Genomic DNA, 20,498 nt, shown 5'->3' on the forward strand with positions numbered 1-20,498 from the left:
GCATGCTTGTAATCCCAGCTATTCAGGAGGCTGAGGCAGGGTAATCACTTGAACCCGGGAGTCAGAGGTTGCAGTGAGCCGAGATCGCACCACTGCACTCCAGCCTGGGTGACAGAGCCAGACTCCATCTCACACACAAAAAAAGGAAAAAGTAGTCAGGAAATAACTTTTTTTTTTTTTTTTTTTTTTTTTTTTTTTTTTTTTTTGAGACGGAGTCTCGCTTTGTTGCCCAGGCTGGAGTGCAGTGGCACAATCTCAGCTCACTGCAAGCTCCACCTCCTGGGTTCACGCCATTCTCCTGCCTCAGCCTCCCGAGTAGCTGGGTGGGACTACAGGTGCCCGCCACCACATCCAGCTAATTTTTTGTATTTTTAGTAGAGACGGGTTTTCACCGAGTTAGCCAGGATGGTCTCCATCTCCTCACCTCGTGATCCGCCCGCCTCAGCCTCCCAAAGTTGCTGGGATTACAGGCGTGAGCCACCGTGCCTGGCAAATAACTCATAAATAGCATAATTTTTTAAAATTCCTTATTCCTGTATACATAATTTTTTGACACATCTAGATATTTTGTCTGTACTGAAAATACACGTATTCAGAAGATGTGAACATATTTGCAGACCATGGTTTATGGGTCATATATTTGAAAATCTGTACTACTTAAAAATACACATATTATTTAACCTGGAGCTTATCAACTTAAGGTCTTTTTTGTGGTTATATTTTTGTTGACATTTATATTAGAAAACCGAAACTTAAGAAAATTTAGATCCACTGTTTATTATTCTGCTTGATACTGTTGTGTTGTTTTTCAGACCGCAGGAACTAGATTTTAAATATGTGATGCAAGTGTCTTCCTTGAAAAAAAGACTACCAGAGGCTGCCTTCAGAAAACAGAATTACTTGGAGGAGAAAGGTCTGTTGAAATGTAATAACACGCTACTTGTCCTGGGCTTTGTTCTGGTTATTTTCTGCTCTCTTCCAAACACTCACACATGCACACTTCTGTTTCATCATAAGTGACTCTTAAAAGAGTCTTTTGTAAGAAAGCTGTAGAGTTACTATTTTCTTCAGTTCCTTGGAGGCCAACTAGAAACTGAAAGGTAGTTTCATCTAAGATGACGAAGGCTAGCTTTAATATAGAAATACTGATGCAATTAAGCAAACAGATATTAAAAGCATTTGGAAACTTGTAACTATTCCTCTCGAGGACAGAGTTTTTGTTGGTTTTATTTATAGATGTACTTTTAAACTCAAAGAAAAACCATGAGAAGGAAATTTCTTGGTCATTTAGATTGATTCATGGAGCACTGATGTTTATTCATGTAGTATGTATTTGTATTTGTCTTGTTAATCCTATAGCAGTGTCAGTATAAATAAGAGCATTGTTTTAAAATAACTATTTTGGTGATGTTTTATGAGGGAGTTTTATAACGAAGAACAGTAAATGATAAAGGTTTTTGAGTAGTATTTCTATTCTTTCATTTTTGCAACATATAAAATGAACAAATTGACTATAAGTACATAATAGCATATTAAAAATAAGAAATGTTTTTCTGGTTTTCTCTACAGTCTGTTTTCAAGATTTGTGCTTCAATTTGTATGAGGTAGAACTGTCAAACAGACAAGGGGAAAATATAGATAAATTAACAGAATGTATTAAAAACAAGCAATTGGTAAGCATCACTAATTTAAAATATAATTATTATGTTTTTCTTAAATTGATATGTATTAGTTGTGCCTAGATGGAATCATTTTAATTTGCTGAAAGGAGTTTCATGTTTAATATTTATTTATATATTATTAATGTAATACAGTATCTGTGGGGTATATGTTCCAAGACCCCCAGTGGATGCCTGAAACTGTGGATAGTACTGAACCCTATGTATACTGTGTTTTTTTCTATACATGCATACTTATGATAAAGTTTAATTTATAAATTAGGCACAGTAAGAGATTAACAACAATAATAAAATGGAATAGTTACAACAATATACTGTAAGAAAAGTTATGTGAGTGTGGACTGTCCATGTCAAAATATTTTATTTATTATGCTATACTTGAGTACTCCTTGTGATGAATGAGGTAGGTGGTGCAGGCATTATGAAGTACTACTATTGCCCCAGAGGGTGGGTAGCATCTACAGCATAGATACACTGGACAAAGGGATGATTCACGGCCAGGCGTGGTGGTTCACGCCTGTAATCCCAGCACTTTGGGAGACCAAGGCGGGCGGATCACGAGGTCAGGAGATCAAGACCATCCTGACTAACATGGTGAAACCCTGTCTCTACTAAAAAATACAAAAAAATTATCTGGGTGTGGTGATGGGCACCTGTAGTCCCAGCTACTTGGGAGGCTGAGGCAGGAGAATGGCATGAACCCAGGAGGTGGAGCTTGCAGTGAGCCTAGATCGCGCAGCTGCACTCCAGCCTGGGCGATAGAGCAAGACTCCATCTCAAAAAAAAAAAAGGTTGATTCACATACTGGGCAGGAGGGGCAAGAAGCAAGGATACAAAGTAGTGTAGTCCCTAAAGTCTGGCATGGTGGAACACATCTGTAATCCCATTACTTTGGGAGGCCAAGGTGGGAGGATCGCTTGAGGCCAGGAGTTTGAGACCAGCCTGGGCAACATAGCAAGATCTTATCTCTACCAAAATTAAAAAACTTTTTTTTTAAACTAGCCAGGCATAACGGCCTGCACCTGTAGTCCTGGCTACTCCGAAGGCTGAGGTGGGAGGATAGCTTGAGCCTGGGAGTTCAAGGATGCAGTGAGCTGTTACTGTGCCACTGCACTGCAGGCTGGGTAACAGAGTGATACCCTGTCTCTTAAAGAAATAGGCTCTTAAATCATAGCTCCTGTAAGTCAAGGAGCTTAGGAGACTGTGGAGGAGACAAATATGTAAGTCATCATGTGACATACAACACATAGGGGCTCTCATAGAATCTTGTTGAAACTCAAAGTAGTGATTCTTTTTGAGAGTGAGACATTAGTGTCATACCTTAATTGTAATGTAATAATTAGACAAGTCTTATTTTGTATATTCATTGTGATTAAATAATACATTGATTTATATTTGTAGAATTATCACCTCTCAGTTTTGAAATAAAATGTTCTGTAAAATGGTATATTTTATTTAGGTGGTTTAACTGAAAAATTATTGTACTAATATTGGATTTTATCTTTTATGTGTATATAGATTTTTGAAATGGTAAGCAGTGGAAAAGAAAAACTATTAAATTCATGATTTAGAACGACAGCTTTTAGACAACTTCTGCTGCCTGGGGACAAAACTGCCCCAGTTACTGAAAGCATTAAAATTTCAAGACTTTTTTCTTGAGCTCAAGAGTCCACTGAAGACTCTAATAGAGGGGAACAAAAGAGAGGAAGAATTTATTTTCATCTGTATTTCTTGTTGCCCTGGAACTTGATTATTTTCTGTTATTTTCCATTTCTTAAGATGCATAGAAAGAAGTATTCTATTGGATGGTATCTTGCAGTCTTTTTAGATTCAGCGTTTTGGGATAATTTTCATGTAAATATGAGCTTAAGATGCTACTTATAGGTTTGATTCATCTTGAGTTTATAATGACTACATGGTAACATATTGGCTGTTTAGGCAGTGGTATGAAATGTCAGCTGTCTCAGTGAAAAAAATAAGTCTTTTCTGATTGATCTGCCATGTTCTTGAGCACTGTTCTAAAACTAACCTTTCATGTTCTGGTTATTTTATATAGACCCAACAGGGCCAAGATTATTTCAGCTAAGGAACTTGAAGTTTCTGATACTGGGGACAGAATTACCCTGATTCCCATAACATTTGCAGAATTTTTTCTTTTCTTGAGGTCAATATTCACTAATGAGTATGGGTAGAGGGAGAAGAGAGGGATTGCAGAATATTCCTTCAGTTGAATTTTTCCTTTTTATTTAAGGCAATCATCAAATGCTTAGAAGATCGAGGGTTTTTCATTTTACTTACATCATCAGCCTTACTATCAGAACCAGGTATGGAGAACTGTTTTGGGAAAAAATATTTTTCATTATGTTTACTTTTGCTTTATAAGATCAACAACCTAACTTTTCTTCTTCTGATTCTCATTCTGCATAGATTTTGGAAGCAAGCAGATGGGTCTGCATGGGTTACATTTATTTCATTCACCCCTGTCAACAGGTGAGGATACAATGGTTTCCAGCTCACTCTGTCTGTTGGATATATTAAGTCCTCATCTGACTTGACCTCTCAGCAGCACGTGACACTGTTGACTGTTTTTTCCTCTTAAATACCTCTTTTCTTAACATCACTGGTTCACCCTTCTTGACCTCCCTTGTAGGTTTATGCTTCCCTCTGAGCCTCAGTCCCATATCTCCACTTGTCTACTGACATTGCCACTGAGATATCTCAAAGGTGCCTTAAATTCAGCATGTCTAAAACTGAATTCATTTATTATTAAATTTTGCCATCGTCTCTCCTGTAAATATGTCTCAGAGTCTTCATAGGTGCTGTTCTCCTTATCTGGACCTTATCTGTTAGTCCTTTTCATATCAAGCCCATACATTTTTATTGTGATGTTGATCCACCCAGAGGACCAAAATTTGGCTCCTGGGGGCAAAAAAAATGACTCATACAGTGCATAAACAGATATGCAGTGTATATGTGGTATTAAAATTTTGGAGGTCAATATGGGGGAAAAATGGCTCTAAAAGGGCTGGGAAGGAGGGTGACTAAAAAGATTGAGAAACACTAATCTAGCTTATTCTTCCTCCTATCTGTCAAACTCGGCTTCACTATTACTTTCTTTGTTCCCGTCACCACTCTTTGCTCACCTTAGACTCCTATGCTTATTTATCATTCATATAGTTTAAATATTTATTTGTATAATTATTTAATGCCTACCCTTCTTGTATTCTACTGTATCCCTAGTGCCTAGCAATGCCAGGCACCTATAAAATAATAAATATTTGCTAAACAAATAAATAAATGAGAGTTGACCAGTCACGGCAGCTCACACCTGTAATCCCAGCACTCTGGGAGGCCAAGGCAGGTAGATTTCTTGAGTTCAGGAGTTCTGAGACCAGCCTAGGCAACATGTTGAGACCCTGTTTCTACAAAAAATAGAGAAAAATTAGGCGTGGTGGCTTGTACTCTCCTTGGGAGGCTCAGGTGGGAGGATCGCTTGAGCCCAAGACGTGGAGGTTGCAGCGAGCCAAGATTGTGTCACTGCCCTCCAGCCTGGGCAACAGAGTGAGACCCTGTCTCAAAAAAAAAAAAAAAAAAGTCACTTTGTTTTATAATCACAATGTGTGTGTTTAAACATAAAACTCTATATAGTATTTATAAAGCTATAACCAATATAAACATGTTTTTAAAGTTTTTTTAAAAAATTCAGTTACTGGCTAGGCATGGTGGCTCATGCCTGTAATCCCAGCACTTTGGGAGGCTGAGGCGGGTGGATCACGAGGTCAGGAGATCAAGACCATCCTGGCCACCATGGTGAAACCCCATCTCTACTAAAATACAAAAAATTAGCTGGGCTTGGTGGTATGTGCCTCTAGTTCCAGCTACTCAGGAGGCTGAGGCAGGGGAATCATTGGAACCCGGGAGGCAGAGATTGCAGTGAGCCTGGTGACAGAGGGAGATTCTGTCTCAAAAAAATTAAAAAAAAAAAAAAAAAAACAATTCAGTTACTTAAAGCAGAACGCTGTGCTTTCCTAGGCATCACATCTTTGGAACAAGCAAAACATTACCCATGATAATAACATAATTGGCAGCGACCGTTTGCATTTTTCAAGCATTTATCATGTCAGGTTTTGTGGTGGAAGTAATAGACTTAGCAATCCATAAAATAAGTACTCTTATAACGATTTCAAAGATGAAGAAACTCAGAGTTGAACTTGTTCATGGTCTAACAGCTAACTCCAGATCTGGCTCCTGTAAGATTTCTAATTTCATTTTATTTTATTTTTTTTTTTTAGTTGTAAACTATAAAGTTTCAGGTATTTCATTAAAAGATTTTAACAAAGCGCAAGTTTAAAATTCTCACATAAATATGATATGAACTTGCTAACTTTTTGCCTGTATTTGTATCAGGTGAAGAAGAAAAAGAGTGGCCGGGCATACTGGCTCACGCCTGTAATCCCAGCACTTTGGGAGGCCAAGGCGGGCGGATCACTTGAGGCCAGGAATTGGAGACTAGCCTGGCCAACATGGTGAAACCCCATCTCTACTAAAAATACAAAAATTAGTTAGGTGTGGTGGCACATGCATATAATTCCAGCTACTCGGGAGACTGAGACACAGAATTGCTTGAACCCAGGAGGCGGAGGTTGCAGTGAGATGAGATCACACCACTGCACTCCAGCCTGGGTGACAGAGCAAGACTCTGAGTTAAAACAAAACAAAACAAAACAACAAAAAGACCAGAGCAGTAACTTTAAAACAATTTGGTTTATAAAAACGTTGTGCCCGGAGTGGTGGCTCACGCCTGTAATCCCAGCACTCCAGGAGGCTGAGGCAGGTAGATCACTTGAGCCCACTCGTTCAAGACCAGCCTGAGCAACATGACAAATCCCATGTCTACAAAAAATACAAAAATTTTTATTTTGATATCTGGCCACATTTTCCTTTTTACTGTTATTTGTCCTTCATTTCCTTTTTCTAATAACTGCTTTAGTGCTAATGTATTTAACTAGAACTAACTTTGTGTTTCATTCTGAAGTTACTTTTCTTTAAAAAGAATGGTACAATTTTTGTTTTCACTTACTAGGCCCTGAAGGCTGTTGTTTCTTGTGGCTTTATATTACTGACAACTCTGAAATTTTATAGGATTTTATTACCCAGTTCATAGGGACCAGACCTTTTCTCTTTTTTTTTCCCCCTTTTACTGTTTCCTTTATTCATTTTCAAAAAAAAGGAAAAATTAGCACTTCAGTCAAAGCATGGGCCCAGGAGAGGAGGTGAAACATAGACTAGTCAGTTTTAGAAGTTTTTATTTCATTTGCTAGAAAAGGTGATAAAGTTAGCAATAATCATTCCAGTGAGATTCCAGCATTATTTAGGGCTTCTACTTTTTTCAGTTCAGTTGACTTGCACTAACTTCTGAAAAGAATTTGAAGTGAGTTCAGTAAGGTACAGCTACAGTAAGATAAATTTTAAAACAAAATAAGAAAAAGTACGAAAGCAAATCTGCCAGCTCTAAAGACCAGTGGTACTGCTATGATGAACCATTGAGCTCATGAGCTCCTTGTTAGGTGAGATGGAGCTGGAGGCAGGGTTTAGTTTACTTGTTCTAACCTAGTGATTGCATGTCAGATGATTCTTTTTCAGTTCAGTGTGTGTGTGTGTGTGTGTGTGTGTAATTTCAAATATATGGAGATACATTTGTTAAATGTACCTCTAAGTCTTCTATTAATTGCCATTTAGGTTGTCATTTGAAATACTATAACATATTTAACCATCACGTAATTTTGAAATCTAAAGCTTTTTTTTCCAGAATGTTTTGTTTTTAAAAAATAAACTTCAGATGTTTAATACGTGTGTATATATTCTAGGGGTGAAAGATTTGAAAGTTGAAGATGACATCTCAATGAAGGTGATACCTATTTTACCTACCCTTAATTGTGCCCTGCTAGAAACAAAGAAATCACTTCCTGAAGAAAGAATCCATCCAAACACATTAGTAAAGCGTCATTTCCAAGAATTGTACAAGGCGGACAGAAGCCCTTCATTGAGTGTTGCTCCGCAGGATAGAATGAAAGACCCTACATTCTTGGGGAAACTGCCCAGTGGTTTTGACTTGATTCCTCCAGCTGAAAAGTGCCCTTCAGAGTCTTTAACTCAGTTGAACTCTTATTTTTCAGACCCTAGTGCTTACATTTTGGAAGTGTCTAGTGCTTTGGACTTGCTAGCAGAGCATCCTCAGTCTCCTTGTGTTTCAGATGGAATTTGTGATGCTGGATTTTCCTTAGTTATGACTCCAGATCCTGAATTTCTTGTCTCAGAGGCAGAAGTGAGAAAAGAAACTGAAACGAGAAAGGATTCTGAAGAAATGTTGAAAGCAAAGAAGAGAGTTTTTCCATTGAGTCCAGCGTCAAATCTGAGAGTGCAGCCTAAGAGGAAGGCCAGCATGCCCCACACGGTGCAGAGTAAAAAGGTGAACTTGTGCCGCCCCTTTCCCAAAAGAACTGCTTCCAGAGCAGACAACAGCTCGGACTCTCCAACAACTCTAAAGTTAGTTAAAGGACAGTTTCCTCAGAAAAGAAAAAGAGGTAAGCACGATTTATTTATGTGGGTTATTATAATAATAGTTGTGGCCAGGCGTTGGTGGCTCATGCCTGTAATCCCAGCACTTTGGGAAACCAAGTGGGTGGATCACCTAAGGTCAGGAGTTTGAGACCAGTCTGACCAATACGGTGACACCCTGTCTCTACTAAAAATACAAAATTCGTTGGGTGTGGCGGTGCGTGCCTGTAGTCCTAGCTACTCGGGAGGCTGAGGCACAAGAATCATTTGAACCCAAGAGACAGAGGTTGCAGTGAGCCGAGATCACGCCATTGCGCTCCCGCCTGGGTGACGAGCAAATCTCCATCTCAATAATAATAATAGTTGTTGTATTCGATCCCTCTGCTGTCTTGGTCCCTGTGGACTGCAGCTTTGCAGCATCAGTTAGAAGATTGTTAGAATCACCATCATTTCTCTCCAGGCAATTTGTGTGCCTCCTAATGCCTGACAAGCTCTGATTGAGATAGCAACTGAAAACCAAGAAATAGGAAAGACCAAGATACCTCAAAAGCCTACCCACCACCAACATGTTATGTTCCACATGTAAAACCACCCACACGTGTATGTTCCATTCTAAGAAAGACAACCATCTAGTTTCTGTGCCATCCTCTTCACAAATGGAGGTAGAAAAGGTTCTTCTAAAATCAGGCACATCAGTACCAGCAAACCGTGATAGCTGACAGCCTCAACACCTATAGAGAGGAGGGAAATGCCTGGGACCTCCAAAAGTAAAATAGTCTGGGGCAGAGTTTCTAATCCTTTATGTGTATCACAGAGTTTTTACGTGAGCACCTGGATTCTTCATGTGGTTTTGATGCTCCCTGAAAAATTGAGTGAGAATTAGAGTCTTGAGCTACTTAGTGTATTGGCAGATGTATTTCAGTGAACATAGCACAGCAAACCATATGACTTTGGCCTAGCCACTTAATGTATTGGCAAATGTATTTCAGTGAACATAGGACAGCAAATCATATGACTTTGGTTTAGAGTCATCTCAAATTGTGTTTTACTCTATTTTCTCTAAAAGAGTAGGGAAGTATATGGGTGACTCCTTTGGAGAAGAAGGCAGCACATTATGGCCAAGGGGCCACTCGGTTGTGCCTGTGTCGTCTCTGGCTGCTCTCATGCCGTGTTGGCAGAGCTGAGCAGCTGTGACAGAAGCCACATGACCTTCAAAGCTGAAAGTATGTACTCTGTGGCCCCTCACAGAAAAGTTTGCCAAGCCAATCTGTAATATTTTGAATTTGGAAATGTTGGTGCCTAAAGAAGAAACGTCTAGGGTATGGTAATCCCAGGATTCTAAATAATTCAGAGTTTACCCTATGGAGTTTTTTTTGTTTGGAGTTTTCTGTTTTTGTTTAGAAACAGGATCTCTCTGTCAGCCAGGCTGGAGTTGAGTGACATGATCATAGCTCACTGCAGTCTCAAACTCCTGGGCTCAAGTGATCTTCCTGCCTCAGCCTCTGGAGTAGCTGGAACTACAGGGGTGCCCCACTAATTTTTAAAATTTTTTTGTAGAGATGAGGTCTTGCTATGTTTCCCAGGCTAGACTTTGAACTGATGCTCCTGCCTCAGCCTCCCAAAGTGTTGGGATTACAGGCGTCAGCCACTGTACCCAACCTTGGTTTTATCCTGTGGCTTCACAAATAGTGGTTTCTGGCTTATTGTGGCTTGAGGAACGGGGTGGAGATGTGCGTATTTAGGAGGGTAAGTGGAAAGTATGGTAGTATAAAGCAGTGCACCAGACAATACAACTATCTGTAAAACAGATTCCAGGCCAACCATACTGTTCTGCATGAATCAATTTAAGGTATTGAATCAGTTATCTATAACTCAACATAAATTGTCACTGTTTCTCAGATGTTTTTAATTATATCCACTGTAAGAAATATGTTTGATATTATATTCCGGTACCTACAAATTCATACATGACTGGAACAAAAATTTCAAAAAAAAATTAAGTGTAATACAGTCTGATACCTTCTATTCTGTTTCATTTAAGAGTTCTGGGCTGGGTGTGGTGGCTCATGCCTATAATCCTAACACTTTGGGAGGCTGAGGCGGGTGGATGGATCACTTGAGGCCAGGAGTTCGAGACCTGTCTGGCCAACATGGTGAAACCCCGTCTCTACTAAAAACACAAAAAATAGCCAGGTATGGGAGCACTTGCCTGTAATCCCAGCAACTTGGGAGGCTGAGACACGAGAATCTCTTGAACCTGGGAGGGAGAGGTTGCAGTGAGCTGCACTGCACTCCAGTCTGGGTGACAGAGCAAGACTGCATCTCAAAAAAAAAGAAAGAATTCTAGTTGTGACACATTGAATTTATTTTACAACCCACCAGTGGATTAATTGCATTCAGTTTGAGAAGCATGGTATTGAATGTTACATGTAAACAAAGCAATCTATGCAGGATCACTTTGTTTCATTTTTCTTTTTTCTCCCAACACCTGGGAGTACTTGGGAATATCTTCCCTTTCTGTTTGTACAAATATTAGAAAGTTTCCCCCTGGGTCTTGGTTGTCTAATCTTTTTCTTTTTAATTTAGTCTTAACTGTTTTCCTGATTTATTTTTATTTTGCTCTTCCCTATGCTGAAGATTTTAGAAAATGTAATTAGAGTGTAATAAGAAGTCTTATTGTTAAAAAAAAAATACGCTGCTTTAGTACTTATTAATATAATAATTTGGTAGGGAGGAAAATAATCAGACTTGAACATTTTTAAAACTATTCCTTTCCCTAACCCCCAAAAGAATGAAATGAAATGGGTCTCCTTTTTTCTCCTACATTTCACTAACACTGATCAGTTTCTTAAACTGTTTAATATCATTTTTAGTGTCCTTAGTGAGAAGTAGCATCTTCTGTATAATGTAATTTAAAAATATTTGCCAACATTAAATGTGTGATTATTTCATATGATATCTTTGAGGCTTAATTTTAACTCTTAAAAGATTGAAACACTTTCTGTTGTGCATTATAAGCAGGTGTTTAGTATTTCCTTTTTCTTCCCATCCTTTAGCTCCACCTTTAGCTATTTTTATGCCATGTGAGAAGCAAAGCAGAGCGCTTCTAAGAGACACCATTGTGTAAGATAGCAGATTTGTTAGAAATAAAACCAGGTGCACACTTTCCTCAGGCTTCCCATCTTTTAAAAGATTGTTTTTCAGATGGTATTAAAATTTAGATGTTTACAAGTAGTAACGTAAAATATATAATATGGCTCTCCAAATATATTGCTCTCTATACAACTCTTCTCTGCAGTGTGGTTATAGTTTTAACCACTTCACCTTATGGAAGCTGTGCTGCTGTTTGTTTAAACAGAAATATCTATATCCTGGGGCTGTGATCTAGCATATTCAGTCTTACCTGTCACATTAGTCAGGAAAGGTTATGAAGATTTTTTTTTTTTTTTTTTTTTTTTGAGACAGGGTCTCACTCTTGCCCAGCCTGGAGTACAGTGGTGTGGGCTCCAGTTATCCTCCCACCCCAGCCTCTCGAATAGCTGGGACTATGGGCACATGCCACCACTCCTTGCTAATTTGTTTATTTTTTTGTACAGTGTCTTGCCATGTTGCCCAGGTTGGTCTCCTACTCCTGGGCTCAAGCAGTCCGTCCGTCATGGCCCCCCAACATACTGGGATTACAAGTGTGAGCCACCACTCCCAGCCCAAAGTTTTGTTTGTTTGTTTGTTTTTCTTTTTTTTTAAGTTGTTACAAAGTTATTACTCTGATCTTTTTCTTCTTCATCTGATAGGGATATAGGCAGACACTTAGCAAGTTCATATTATATTTATGTGAGAATGTTTAACTTTTGATTTGTTAAAATCTTTTAATTGAATACCTGAAACTTCATAGTTTATTCCCCATTACTAAAGTTACTGTCCCCAAAATAAAAACAAAACAAAACAAAAAATGGAAAAGCTATGCTAAGTATCTGGGCCCCTACCCCTTACAAAAATGATGTCTTTTCTACATAAGGTGCGGAAGTGCTGACTGCACAGTTTGTACAGAAAACCAAATTGGATAGGAAAAACCAAGAAGCTCCTATTTCTAAAGATGTTCCAGTGCCAACAAATGCTAAAAGGGCAAGGAAACAAGAGAAATCTCCAGTGAAAACTGTTCCAAGGGCTAAGCCACCTGTGAAGAAATGTCCACAAAAACAGAGAGTAAATATAGTAAAAGGCAATGAGAACCCCAGAAACAGAAAGCAGCTACAACCTGGTAAGAAATACTCTTCCTATAAATTTAAACACCCCAATACAGATCTAACAGAGAGTGCAAGATAATTTATTGAAATAGTGTAAGAGCAGTTGCAATGTCCCAATAATTTTTTCTGTGTTTTTCAGTTCAGACATTAAAAAAACTAAGTAAACTGGTTTCCTAATGTAAATAAATTAGGAAGGTACAAAAGCTCAAACCTTCAAAAACATAGAGCCTACTTTTTACTTTGCAAAAAGCCTGAACATGAATTGTGTACGAGCATTAAAGTATAAATGGCCTTATTTATGACTAAATGCAGAAGCAAGTAGTATCTGGCATTATTTTTCTAGACCATTATCAATTATAAAAATAGAAGATTATAAGTTTATCTAAAGGGAATTATAAACAGACTGTCCAAAACTGTCAGTAATCCAGAATCCTGTATTTAGTTTTATTTATTTAGAGACAGGGTCTCACTTTACAATCACTGCAACCTTGACCTCCTGGGCTCAAGGGATCCTCCCACCTCAGCCCCCTCAAATAGCTGGGACTACAAGCACATACCACCATGCTCAGCTAATTTTTTTGTATTTTTTTACAGAGACCAGGTTTTGGCCAGGCGCGGTGTCTCACGCCTGTAATCCCAGCACTTTGTGAGGCCGAGGTGGGTGGATCTTGAGGTCAGGAGTTCCAGACCAGCCTGACCAACATGGAGAAACCCTGTCTCTACTAAAAATACAAAATTAGCCAGGCGTGGTGGCACATGCCTGTAATCCCAGCTACTCGGGAGGCTGAGGCAGGAGAATCGCTTGAACCTGGGGGGCAGAGGTTGTGGTGAGCCGAGATCGCGCCACTGCACTCCAGTCTGGGCGACAGAGCGAGACTCCGTCTCAGAAAAAAAAAAGAGAGAGAGACGGGGTTTCACCATGTTGCCTAGGCTGGTCTTGAACTCCTGAGCTCAAGTGATCCTGCCTGCCTCAGCCTCCCAAAGTGTTAGGATTACAGGCATGAGCTACCATGCCTGGCTGAGAATCCTGTATTTGGTTTTAAAAGGCATTAATTTTAAAAGTAGTTTTACTGATTTCTTTGCTTAAGTAAAGAATCAAGTTTAGTCACATGAACTGCTCCAGTTTTGTATTTTCAACTGCTAGATATAACCTCTGTACTAGAAAGTTTTGTTGTCACCTTAGTGAGACAAATACCAGCTTTCCTCCTGGATCTACTTTCCTTAATTTTTTTTCCCTTTGGTATTGATTTTTTTGTGGTGTGTGTGTATTTTTTTTGTTTTGTTTAACAGAGAGACTTCATTCCCTCCTATCTTTCTATGAGTTTTCTGTCTGGTTTTCCTGATTCTACTTTCTCCCTCATCTATTACTAGATGTTAGTATCTCACAGAGAGTGAGAATTCAGAGAAAGAAATTGGATTGTTGTTTTGTTTTGTTATGTTTTGAGATAGAATCTCGCTCTGTCACCAGGCTGGAGTGCAGTAGCACGATCTCAGCTCACTGCAACCTCTGCCCCTCAGGTTCAAGCAGTTTTCCTGCCTCAGTCTCCTGAGTAGCTGGGACTACAGGTGCATGCCACCACGCCTGGCTAATTTTTGTATTTTTAGTGTTACTGTTAGAGATGGGGTTTAACCATTTTGGCCAGGATAGTCTCAACTTCTTGATCTCTTGACCTCATGCTCTGCCTGCCTCGGCCTCCCAAAGTGCTGGGATTACAGGTGTGAGCCACCAGGCCCAGCCAGGTTTGTTTTTTTTTTTGTTTTTTTGTGTTTTTTTTCAACTTAAGCATACCCTGAGATTCTTTAAGTTTTTTCAGATTGTTTTATGACTGAAGATTTTTTAAAAGCTCATCATGTCATTCAAAAACCCATATGCTGCAGTTTTGGCTTCCATACCAAATTTGAGCTCTTCTGCTTGTCTCTCTTGGGAGTTTATGGTGTGGCTGCACCTCACCTCTCTGCATTGCGCCTCTGCTGTTGCCACCGTGCTCCTTCCCCTGTGGGCCATCTGTGCCTCCCCCATGCAACCTCTGCCCGTCAGGGGCTTGCAGCTAGATTTATCCCCACAGGGAGGCATTTTCTCATGTTGTGACTGTAACTAATCTCTCACTTCTTTGGGATATTTGAGAACATTCTGTAATTTAATTCATAGTGTTTTCAATTCATCTGACATGTCTTGGTCCAATCTTTCCAATTTGTAAACATGAGAATAGATAACATCTTGTGTTCCTAGCAGTGTCATTTGCATTCATTGTACTGAATTGGCTTCAGATGTTTATTGACAAATTGATTAATGCGAGGAGGTATATAATTGCATACTGGCAGAAAAGTGAGCCCAGAAAATTTAAAGTTTCAAAATGTGTGTTCAAATACAGGCTGATTTGTATTGCAAATGTCTGTATGTATTGTGCAGCCACATTCCAAGTTAACATTTTTAAATGACTACATTTAAATCTCTGAATTTTTTTCTTAAGCACCTATGTTAATCATTTTACTTCTTATACTTAAAACATCAACGTTTAAGAAGGCAGATGAAACATAGCCACATTGACCTCAGTTTGCAAATTACTGATTTAAATTAGAATCAAATGATAATTTTGAAGTCAAACAGTCCTTTTGTTAATGAAACATGATTTTCTGTCCTTTTTATTCACTGAACTTTTTTTTAATGTAGTTCCTTTGGCATTGTCTTATGTATGTCTTAAATAGAAATTATGGGTGGTGGTTTTTTAATTGGGAACCTGTAACATGTTAATAACTGGGTGATTTATGTGAGACTATAATATATTAAACTACCATTTTTCTTTATTTTAATACAGTATCTTTTATATTAGGCCTTACTGGTAAGTAATATTTTGTGTAAGGGATAAGTAGATGGAGGCCATAATATTAACAAAGATAGAATGAAATTAGCATCAGATCACAAAATTAATTTTATGTTTCCAGTATACCTGTGGGACTAACAAGACAATTATCTGCTTTGGGTCCTTTTCATCCACCTGTCCCCTTTGAGTTTGCTGTTTTAAATAAAAACTGGGCAGTCGTTGATCAGTATAACCCTTTCCCCATGTATGTGCATGCCCTTGTCGTTCTAATTGATGACATCATAGGCTGGAGCTGTCTTCTCTTTAAATATGTTACTCATTGGCCTTGGCTGGCAGGTTGTTAATTCATTTTGGACCTGCTACTATGATAAAGAGGAACATAGTTGACTTTTCTGGTCATCTGTCTACCTGCAGCAGGGAATCATTGCCTAGCAGAGTTGTGAAGTTTATCCTTCATAATAACAGCATTTAGGAAGGAATAATGAATACGTTGAAAATACCAAGGGAAACCACTGGCAAATGTAAATGTTCTGATTAAGGGCATATGGATAGATTTGATTATCTGTAAAAGGGAACATTGTCAGTAGATTTGCTCTTTCTTGGATAATGTAAAAGGTCAATGTTTTTGGTAATGAAAGTAAAATTTTAAAAGGTAATGGAATTAATTGATGATTCTGAATACTCTTAGGACTTTTCTAATTTTTTATTTCTATCACATCATGTAATTAAAGATCAATATAGTTAAAATCATTTGAACTTAGGTAGTTTCTCTAATAAATCGCTTGTTCAGGGAAATGGTTCCTGAGAAAGTATGTTAGCAAACTCATACACACTTGAAACTTCTACATTCCTGTCCTTATTAGATTGTAAGCTCCCAAGGGCAGGACTCTCACCTTTTTTGGTTTTTTTTGTTTGTACATTTTTTGAGCTGAGCTGTATGTCTTCTGTGTAGATCAGTTCATATGTTTTTGAAGGATAATTTCTTTCTAAATTAATGTACACATTCCTTAAGACTTGTCCCTCTGGTTTAACACATTATAATCTGAGGGTTGAAAGAGACCTTAATCCAATTGAAAATTTTAATATGCAATATGAGTAACATAAGTTTTATCTGAGGGTTGGAAGAGACCTTAATCTAATAGAAAATTTTAATATGCAATATATGTTACATAAGTTTTTCTCAGACATGTTGAATTAACCATCATAGTAATATGGCAGAGAGTTAATTCTATGACAAGCAAACATCTCTCTTTTTTTTTTCTTTTATACTGAAGTCAAAGGAGAAACTGCTTCAAAGCTTCAATCAGAAATTTCAAGAGATGGTCAAGAAGATGGGATTAGCATAAATAGTGTTCAACCAGAAAATACCACAGCGGCTCACAATGATCTTCCTGAAAACTCCATCGTCAACTATGACTCCCAGGCCCTAAATATGTTAGCCGATCTAGCATTAAGCTCTGCTACTTCTTCCACACCAGTATCTGAGGCTAGAAATCTTCACTGTTCCTCTGAATTGCCACAAAATGATGTTTTGCTCTCTAAAGAAAATTCTTTGCGAGGTACATCTGACCATGAATATCATAGAGGAGTTAAAAGTCAAAAAGGTGAATTACTACCTAACCCATCTTCTGATAGGAAGAGTAATTCTGGATCAGACTTAACTGTTAGCCAAGATGAAGAAAGCTTGGTTCCTTGTAGTCAGGCCCCTGCTAAAGCCCAGTCAGCACTTACTGAGGAAATGCTAGAATCTTCAGATGCAAGCCAAAGCTCTTCTGTTTCTGTGGAACATTCATATGCCCTGCTCCTTACAGAACATTCAAAGAAACATCTACAGGAGAGAGAGATACTAAGCCCTCTGTTTCCCAGGAATGGGACAAAAAGCCCTGAAGCAGCAACCCCAGTGGGGAAAGTCATGCCATTTTGGCATCAGCCCGGCCTTTTGCTTCAGCAAAAGCCTCCTGACGACCCCGTGGTAAAGCCCAAGGATCGACCAACGTCTGCCCGTGTGAAAAAATCTTCCTGCTCTCGTATAGTGTTTAGCTGTGATGACTCCGTTAAGATCACTTTCAAATGTGAAACAGAATATGCATTCAGTTTAGACAGCAAATATACCAACAACCCACTGGAGAAAACTGTAGTAAGAGCATTACATGGGTGAGTATGAGTGAAACTTAGTGAAAATGGATGAAACTTTTCTGTTGAGATGAATGTAGTGAGATGGGGAAACTTATGCCAAACTCTGGAGAAGGAGAAAGAAGTGTTGTGTTTAAAACCAGTAACTTGATAATAACATCAAGCAAACATGTTTCCTGGCAATTAAGAGTAACAGGCTGGTTTTCCCCCTGTGCTCATGTGGAGAAGTTTTTAAAGATAATTTTAGCCTAATGAATAGCTTTCCATTTTGCAGTGCTCCCTCGTAAGCCCTTGTGGCTTTTGAATTTCAATTTTTAGATGAGATCTTAATGTAAAATAGTGTGAGATTTAGAAATAATGCTTTACAGACTGAATTCCAGAAGAAACATTTTAAAAATCACTGTAGCTTGGTAAATTGGTCAGATTGATAGGAGTAAGCAGTTTCACATAAGATTGTTCTATAGATCTCCCTTAAGAAGGAATCAAGTCAGTAATAACAGAGTGGTGAACAGCACAGGCTTTGGAGTGTAGACTAATCTAGATTTGAACCCGGGTTCTTTCCCTTTCTTACTTCCTGTGATCCTGGGCAAGTTTCTTGCTTCTGGACAGTGCTTCTTAATTGTGTGTGCTGCTCATGTAGAGATTTCACTGAACTGCAGATTTTGATGCATTCTCCTTGGGAGAGGCCTGACATTCTGCATTTCTAACAAATTTTCAGGTGATATCAATGGTGGATGACAGTCTGTGGCCAACATTTAATTATGTAGCTGTGTCCTGAGGTTACATATATTGAGATGCACAGTGACTGGCCAGTAGTAGTAATAAATGGTAACCATCACTGTTAGCAAGCATTCATTATCTACATGAATTGACATTCAGCTCCCTATTAATGAACTGTTTCACATCTGACTATATGGACTCTACAGCTGTCAGGCTTTCTTCCATACACCTGTTCATATATACTCATAAGGGTCATTTCCTTAGAACTTCCTGTTTAGCTGTTGCCCAACTCTGCAGCCCCCCCTGACTTATCGTACTCCAGCGATCTGCCATCCTTTTGCCTGCCAGGTGGCCAGAAATGTTTTCTATTTCCCCTTACTGTTTCAGGATATTTTGCAGAACTGTAGTCTGAAAACAGTATAGTACTGTTGAATTGCCCAGAGAGATATTTTATCTTCAGACTTTCTCAGTTATTAGAAGAGAGACACAAAAATGGAAAATAAATGAATCAGCCAGACTTAGCAAAAGCATGGTGATGAGGATTTGGGTATTGGTGAAACCATTTCTATAATAAGTATTCTGTGTCCAGAGTGAATTTGTATGGTGTAAAAGACACGTGCTACCCATGTTCAGATCACAGTTCTGCCATACAGGTTTTGTGATTTGAAAGAAGGCAATTACATGTTCTGATTCTCAGTTCCCATCTCTGTAAAATGAGTGCGTTAGATGGATAATTATTTGTTAAGTCAACTACATATTTACTCATTCATGTTTCATATCTGTAAATTTTAAAAATAAAAACAAAAACTATGGTTAATATTGGAGGCACTTGCTTATGATAAGGTAATCAACTAAAATAACCATTTTCAATTATTTTCATGTGTTCTTTCTGTAAACTCTTAGGCCCTGGAATACTGATTTGCCTGATAATGTGGAAGAAGTGAAGCTTTTACTTCATATGTGGGTAGCTCTGTTTTACAGCAATCAGAACAAAGTCATACGATCTTCCCGAAAGGTTGTAGAACACAGCAACCCAGCAAAATATGTGTCTATAAATAGCACGTTAGAATCTTGTGAGCTCCGTGAAATTGAGGAGTCCCTTGGTTTGGAAAAATGTTCTGCAGACCCTCTGTTGGAGACTAACGAAATTTCCAGGGCTCATGCTGCTGAAGTATGCTTCCGTGATCCTAACTGCTTGCTTCCTTTCATTAAAACACCACTTACCCAAGGCTTGGAACTCTGTGTACAAAATGAACAGAAAAAAGCTTTTGCAAGAGAGTGTGATCCAGACACCCAAGAAGACCAGAATTTCATCTGTTCTTACAATAATGAGGTATGTAAAGCTGAATACTGTTAAATGTTGGCATTATTTTTGAAGAAAAAAATGTTTATATGTAAAATCACATTCAAAACAAGGCATTTTTAAATTGTAGGACAGTGAATTCTCAAGGTATGTAAAGAACTATTACACCAAAAACCTAGTTTTCATGAAGTGTCCTTGAATTGTCTGCAGGTAGAGCTTACCTGCCATCCCGATTGAAAAAAACCGGAGTAGAAAAATGTCACAGGGTCCACATGATCTGGGAGCCCAGCATAATTTGGGGCAAATTGCTTCTTTGCTTAATTTTTAAAAGAGGTGACTTAATACCTATCAAGTCTTATGTAGAATATTGTTTAAGGATCAAATATAGCAATAATAAATCTTAGACATACTTTGATAAACCTTAAACTAAAATTAATTGTATTAAAATTATTTTTGAAGACAGATGCTGGAATAGTAAAATGCCAGACGTGTGAAAGAAGACCCATTGCAAATAACTATTTGTAAATATGGAAAATATACTTTATTTTGTTCATTGTTCTCAACTGACATTCAACCAGGCCAGATAATCCAAATTTTACCTGGAGCAAATCTAAAAGTTGTTAACAAAATTCTAAGCAAATGAATTGACAAAATTACCTACCTTTTAAAGTTTTACGCCCAAATTTATTCTAGAATAATATTGCTTGGGTTTGGGCAGCATCTATGACTCCTGTCTTAAGAAAGAGTAGACAGTGTTCCTGTACCCGGGGTCACCGGGGACTTGGAGGTCCTTGGGTGAGCCTCATAGAACCCGTGAATATCTTCAAGTGATTGTCATCATCATGAGAATTAAAGATTTCTGGGTCACTGTGTGCCAGAAAGTAAGAGTTCTAAGTCCTTCACTCATATTAACTCAGTTCATTCTCAAATAAGTTAAAGACTATTAATCTCCCCATTACATAGATGACAAGACTAAAGCATAGAGAAGTAAAGAAATTGCCTAAAGTCACATAGAAAATTGTCAAGCCAAGATTCCAGT

General features: G+C 38.4%; 1 protein-coding gene across 10 annotated transcripts in view; it reads left to right on the forward strand.

Moving 5' to 3' along the window:
* Positions 1 to 20,498, forward strand: part of TASOR2 (transcription activation suppressor family member 2) — a 79,306-nt gene that overhangs the window by 38,613 nt on the left and 20,195 nt on the right. For 8 of the 10 annotated variants that reach the window (XM_055092381.2, XM_055092382.2, XM_055092379.2 and 5 more), the window contains 8 exons: positions 813 to 913; positions 1,570 to 1,673; positions 3,931 to 4,003; positions 4,107 to 4,169; positions 7,547 to 8,263; positions 12,253 to 12,495; positions 16,578 to 17,457; positions 19,060 to 19,489. In XM_055092381.2, the coding sequence (XP_054948356.1) occupies positions 813 to 913; positions 1,570 to 1,673; positions 3,931 to 4,003; positions 4,107 to 4,169; positions 7,547 to 8,263; positions 12,253 to 12,495; positions 16,578 to 17,457; positions 19,060 to 19,489 (2,611 nt within the window). The remainder of the gene's footprint in view (positions 1 to 812; positions 914 to 1,569; positions 1,674 to 3,930; positions 4,004 to 4,106; positions 4,170 to 7,546; positions 8,264 to 12,252; positions 12,496 to 16,577; positions 17,458 to 19,059; positions 19,490 to 20,498) is intronic. The other 2 variants (XM_063607245.1, XM_063607244.1) reach the window with 1 other exon arrangement.

This window comes from Pan paniscus, chromosome 8 (genome assembly GCF_029289425.2).
Source record: "Pan paniscus chromosome 8, NHGRI_mPanPan1-v2.0_pri, whole genome shotgun sequence".
NCBI classification, from domain to species: Eukaryota; Metazoa; Chordata; class Mammalia; order Primates; family Hominidae; genus Pan; species Pan paniscus.